Source organism: Brachyhypopomus gauderio, unplaced genomic scaffold (genome assembly GCF_052324685.1).
Source record: "Brachyhypopomus gauderio isolate BG-103 unplaced genomic scaffold, BGAUD_0.2 sc34, whole genome shotgun sequence".
Lineage (NCBI taxonomy): Eukaryota > Metazoa > Chordata > Actinopteri > Gymnotiformes > Hypopomidae > Brachyhypopomus > Brachyhypopomus gauderio.
Window position 1 is genome coordinate 1797149 of NW_027506866.1, and position 5935 is coordinate 1803083.

A 5935-nucleotide genomic window follows, 5' to 3' on the forward strand; every position below is an offset into this window, starting at 1 on the left:
GTAGAGCTACTGGATTAAATCCTACCCAAACGAGCATATATCTTAACTACATATTAATACGCCAACGTGATCGTTTGGGGGGGGGGGGGGGGGGGTGGTTAGGTAATAGCTAGCGAGCGAATTAGAGAAAAAGCAAAACTGTAGCTGGCTACCCAAACACGCACATTTAAAACAGTGCTGTTGTTTTGTGTATTGTTTTGAAATCGACCTTATATTTGATCTTATATGCTAATAAAGCAGCGCTGCGTAGCGCGTTGTGGCGCCTGTTACCACAATCGTAGAATTCGAATTGAGCTTCCATGGAAACCGCTAGTTTACATTACGCGTTGTCATAGTGATGTGCAAACAGAACAACATTTACGGTCGACTACGAATGAATTCCGTGTCGTTTTCTTCTGCTTTTTATTCAAAAAGTTTGTTCTAATAACTAAATAAGATATTCAGATTGGTTAAATCTCTACCACCTGGTCCATGGCGTACTTTGACTCCATGGCTACAAGCAGCAGTTTCCTCAGCATGGACGACTACCGTCTAGTGCAGCACGAGGTCCTCTGCTCTGCCTCCAACAGATACGAGGTGCTGGAGTTCCTTGGCCGCGGGACTTTTGGCCAGGTGGCCAAGTGCTGGAAGCGCGGCACCAGTCAATCTGTCGCCATCAAGATCCTGAAAAATCACCCTGCCTATGCCCGCCAGGGCCTGATCGAGGTGGGGAAATTATGGTAGATTTAAAAGAGGTTTTGAGAATCAATGTGTCAGGGCTGGCTCGGCTGCCACTCCCTCTACCACCAGGAGTTGCGGGACGTAATCAGCAATGATCCGTTTCAGCTGTCTGAAGTTTTGTTTATTGTTTTACCGTGCTCTCACGGCTTATATTGTTTCTCTTTTCACACGTCAAGTACCTCCCTGTACTCCCGCGTTACACAATTGTAGCCCTGATTGTGATGTTGCTTTGTTCCTGCTCTAATAAGATGTAATAGGCTGATATTGGCTAACACTGCAATTTGTAATCAGGGGCAGTGGCGGCTGGTCAATATGGGGCGCTGGGGCGCCGCCCCCTTAATATTGTTCCGATATTAAAATGAGTTCATTATAAACTGCGATAGTGAGGAAATTATTTAGTGACACTGTGTGTCTAATTGCCATGCTTGAATTTATTAAAAGTGTAAACACATAATTGTATTTAATTGGTTACATTGTGCGCACTTCCTGTGTGCGGGGCACCGGTCTAATGAGAGTGCATGGAGAGGCATAAACTTTTGCCAAGCACTGATCTGAGGCTGCAGTTTAATTGGTCGGTTTCAGACACACCCACTCTTGTTGGACACACCCACTCTTGTTGGTAGTGTCAGTCAGCTGCGGTTCGTTAAAGCTGGTTTATACTTTCGCGAGTGATCGTAGGGCGAGACTCCGCCCACCTCGCGCGAACCTCCAACGTAAATCGGTTCATGTTGAATATCAGCAGGCTGGAGCAGCAGCTCATACAAAATGAGAGAAAATTCAGTTTTATCTTTACAAAATAATCTTCTCACAAAGCATTCACTTGAAGAACGTTAGGGCAAAATTCATGTTCAAATAAATAAAGGGCAATAAGACTGCTTTATTTGTTTTTAATTTGTTTACACCCCCCTCAATTATTTGTGCACCAGCCGCCACTGATCAGGGGTCATTTCCCTCTGGAAAAGAGCATCTGCCAAATATAGCAAAAGTAAATGTCTGAAGGGAGCCATGCAGTAACTGGGCTGATGCTATTGAAGTTACGTAGCATATTAGCCCTTGAATGCTGTGCCCACATAACTTAACGCCTGTCCCATCTTCCCCCATCTGCTCAGATGAGCATCCTGAGCCGTCTCAACAAGGAGAACGTAGACGAGTTCAACATTGTTCGCTCGTACGAGTGCTTCCAGCACAGGAACCACTTATGCCTGGTGTTTGAGATGCTGGGGCAGAGCCTGCAGGACTTCGTCAAGCACAGCCCGCTGCCGCTGAAGTGCATCCGGCCCATAGTGCAGCAGTTGGCCATGGCGCTCCTGAAGATGAAGAGTCTGGGCCTGATCCACACCGACCTCAAGCCTGACAACATCATGCTGGTGGACCCCGTCAGGCAGCCGTACCGGGTCAAGGTCATCGACTTCGGCTCCGCCACCCACGTCTCCAAGGCCGTGTGCTCCTCCTACCTGCAGACCAGATACTACCGGTGAGTGGCGCGGCCTAAGGCATATTGGAAACAGATGCATGGTTGTGGGAATCGCTTCCGCTCTAGTGTGCTTGAGAGGTGAACTGCCCGTTGTGGATGGCTATGGTGACACGGCTGCACATTAAGATTGTGATAAGCATTACGATGAACTGCAACGCGTTTGATTGCCATTTGATTTATAAATGATGTATTTTTAACTGGATCATGTAAGTGTTGTCATTTATCCAAACACCAAAGAATATCTTAATATCTTCAGTGCCTGAGAAGTTAAGATGCTCTCAGCACACATAAAAATATTTATGCTTCAGGCTTTGGTAATATCAGTACAGGGTACCCGCACTGCTCCATTGTAGTTACACCATGGCAGTGTTGTTCTGTATTTACGTAGTGGAGAACAGCACATCAGTATGTAGTGTCAGTGTGTCAGTGTAGTGTCAGTGTCAGGTTACACTACAGTAGTAGATGGGTAATGCACAGGCCAGTATTGTACTACCAATTTACCAAAAGAATATTTCAGGTAGTAAAAAAAATACTTCTTAAAGCTTTTACATTTTCACACATTAATTCATCACTCTGTGTTAAAGTGAGTACCTTTGAATCACCACAAACCACAGTATCATGCTAAACGTCATGATGGACATTTTTGTCTTTTTGGTCCAGATCGCCCGAGATCATCCTGGGTCTCCCGTTCTGCGAGGCCATCGATATGTGGTCCCTGGGCTGTGTCATCGCCGAGCTCTTCCTGGGCTGTCCCCTGTATCCTGGAGCATCTGAATACGATCAGGTCAGCCCACGGGCCTCGGACCCAAACCTCGCCTTTCTCACGCTTCTGTCTTTATTCACGAAGCATCGAAGAACAGTGCTTATTTAGAGTCTGCTTTCCCACCTCCTTTCCAGAACTTCCTCGCTGTGTAATAAAGATGTAAATCTTGTTTGGGAGAAGAGTGGAGTTGCTAACAGTGATGGCCACCTTTATTCTAACTATGCAGCTTGCTAGCTGTTCTGTAATGACTGGCAAAGAAGAGACTATGAATGATTTTTGGGGAACCAACAAAACAATTAACTCAAATGTGTTGAGAGTGTGATCTGTGGGCCCTTTAGGCCTGAGATGTGTTTGCTGGCTATAATTGGTAATCTAATAAGAGCTCTTTACAGTAGTGCTAGGAATACTGTCTTGCAGTGGGAAAAAATCTCAGGTTTGCATGACAGTGGAATTCTAAGATGGGTCCAGGTGAAGCTCCCAGTACAACAGGGTTGACTGGTGCAAGGTGTTTTAGGAAAGCGAAGCCCTTACTGTGTTAGAGGTGCAGACCCATGGTGGCTTTGTGGCTGTAGGGACATGTAGGGTTTGGATAGAGTAGTTGTCTTTGCTAGCTCGTCTTCAGGATCAATATATGAACATAAAATAAAGTCATCCCATCATACCATAAAATCATCCCTCCTGTACGCTGTCGCCGCAGATCCGGTACATCTCCCAGACGCAGGGCCTTCCAGCAGAGAACCTCCTGAGTGCGGGAACCAAGACCAGATGCTTCTTCCACAGGGGCTCTGGCTCCAGCTACCATCTGTGGAGACTCAAGGTCCCCCATCCTTCTTGTGCCATGTGTTCGGTTCATAAGAGATCTGTAATGGCACCTGACAGTACACCTGAACGTTTTTTCTCCTTCTATGTTCCCCAGACGCCTTTAGAGCATGAGGTGGAGCTTGGCGTCAAGTCCCAAGAGACCAGGAGATACATTTTCGACCGTCTCGATGACATGAAGCAGGTTATTTGTGCTCTTGTACACCTTATTGCACGCTTAGCATCACTGCTGTGACATGCAAATGAAGAACAAAGCGCACCAGCTGCTGGTGGAGCATGTAGAGCAAGGTCTTGGTTTTGAGTTCAAGGGTTCGAGGGTTCGTGCTGTCATAATAAGAAGTGTATGTAAGTCACAACAGCGCCTGTGAAATGCAGAGGAACACACGGCAATGTTGCTGCTGAAACAGCGTCTTAGGCACATCGCCGCCCTCTGCTGGCACATAATATGACCTACCCGTTCGTCTCCCATGCAGGTCAACATGCCCATTCTGGAAGGCACAGACGTTCAGGTGGAGAAGGCTGACCGGTGGGAGTTCATCAACCTGCTTAAAAAGATGCTGACGCTGGACGCAGGGAAACGGATCACGCCATTGGAGACTCTCAAACACCCATTCGTCACCATGGCTCACCTCTCTCACTACCCTCACAGTGCACAGTGAGTATGTACAGGGCCGTCCCTCCGTCTCACACAGTCCAGCCTGTGTTCCAGCTCCGACGCGGGCAGGATGGTTTGCGTGTCGATCATTATGCAGGGCTGGGCGCTCCATAATTTGCTTCTTTCCTGTTAAATGTATTCAGACAAGGAGCTAAGAATTCCAACTGGAAGCACACTAAAGTTGCATGCAAATGGAAGAAAACCCCAAAGAGCTCTTTTTAAGGAACGCCATCTTATTGTAACTTGCTGTAGCACAGTGCTGTAACTCACCTCTTTCTGTCTCACTGACTCTGTGTGTCACTCTCGTTGTCTGTCTCACTCTCTGTCTCTCTCACTTTGCAGTGTAAAGTCTTGCTTCCAGAACATGGAGATCTGTAAGCGGAGGTGCACGGGCTTCGACGGCAGCAGAGGCCTGTTCGGCAGTGGGGGTGTGGCTGGGGGCGGGGCTGGGGGCGGGGGCCAGCACCAACTCCAACCTCCCAGTCACCTTCAGCAGCCAGCCCGACCAACACAGCCAGGTGGGCCTGCCAGCACAAGCTTGTCGTGTGTTGCACCAGTATCCCCAAACCTACAGCTCACATTAAACACTGCAGGTGTTCAGATAAGAAATTACTCACCGGAAATGTGCTTTTCAGCTATGTTTGAAGGGTCTTGCCATTAAGTACATGTGACCTGTTTGTTGGTTGTGTGTGTGTCCTCTGCCACGCACCCATCTCAGCCCATCATCATCTCGGACACACTCCGCCCCGCTGTCAGAATAATCACCATCTCCAGCGACACCGAGGGCAAGGACAATGCCAAGATCCTGCCCACCAGGTGCCCTCACCACGAACTCCTTTGCTCCGCCTCCTGTGCCTCTGAGCTCTGTGTTTGCTCTGTGTTGAAACGGTCACCCTTCTGTTTGCTCACTTTGTGGATTTAAACACTCCTCCCTAGCTGCGGCGTGAACAAGCGGGTGGACGTCAACAGCTGTGTGACCGTGCGGGACTCGGACACCTGCAGCCCGCTCAGCCCCAGGCGCCTGCCCACCTTTGTGGAAAACGCCGGCACCCTGCCCAAGTCGCTGGCCATGGTCATCCCACCAGGTGAGTCCCACGCGCTCTGCTTCTCCCTCCCCTCCGGCTCTGTCGACAGGTCGCAGTCGTTGATCACTGTCTCGCATCTCCTTATAGAATCGAGCGCCGCGGCCTCCGGGATGGTCCAAAAAGACCTCGGTTGTGCCTTCTGCCAGAGCAGCCCTGCCCGGCGCCGAGAGACACAGAGCCGCGTCCTCCAAGTTTCAGCCTCTCTGAGCCAGGTAGAGCGTCTGTAGAGCAGTTTGCCTTCTCACGCTGCAGCTGCCGTCACACTTCACACTGCCCCATAGAAAATCTTATCTTCGCCCTGTTGTCTTATCCACATGCTGCAACCAGGTGTAGTCCAGAGAGCAGTTCAGCTGGGAGTATTGATATCTCACTGCCATTTTGTGTCTTGGCTCCTCCTACAGGTTCAGGATCTGTTGTGA

The 5935-nt window shown here is 49.0% G+C and overlaps 1 protein-coding gene across 1 annotated transcript; it reads left to right on the top strand.

Annotated features, from left to right (window-relative positions):
* The first annotated feature begins 471 nt into the window (after positions 1-471).
* Positions 472-5935, top strand: LOC143485505 (homeodomain-interacting protein kinase 1-like). Its single transcript, XM_076984952.1, has 11 exons — positions 472-705; positions 1830-2194; positions 2855-2978; positions 3655-3774; positions 3874-3960; positions 4250-4431; positions 4774-4987; positions 5150-5247; positions 5368-5516; positions 5604-5728; positions 5918-5935. The coding sequence occupies exons 1-11, from the start codon at positions 472-474 to the stop codon at positions 5933-5935; spliced, it is 1716 nt and encodes a 571-aa protein (XP_076841067.1).

Bases quoted from the DNA above. Each gene is read 5' to 3' on its own strand.
- LOC143485505 (XM_076984952.1), top strand. From the start codon at position 472: ATGGCGTACTTTGACTCCATGGCTACAAGCAGCAGTTTCCTCAGCATG. The intron at 3,775-3,873 runs GTCCCCCATCCT...TATGTTCCCCAG, and splicing joins ACCATCTGTGGAGACTCAAG to ACGCCTTTAGAGCATGAGGT. The intron at 5,248-5,367 runs GTGCCCTCACCA...ACTCCTCCCTAG, and splicing joins GCCAAGATCCTGCCCACCAG to CTGCGGCGTGAACAAGCGGG.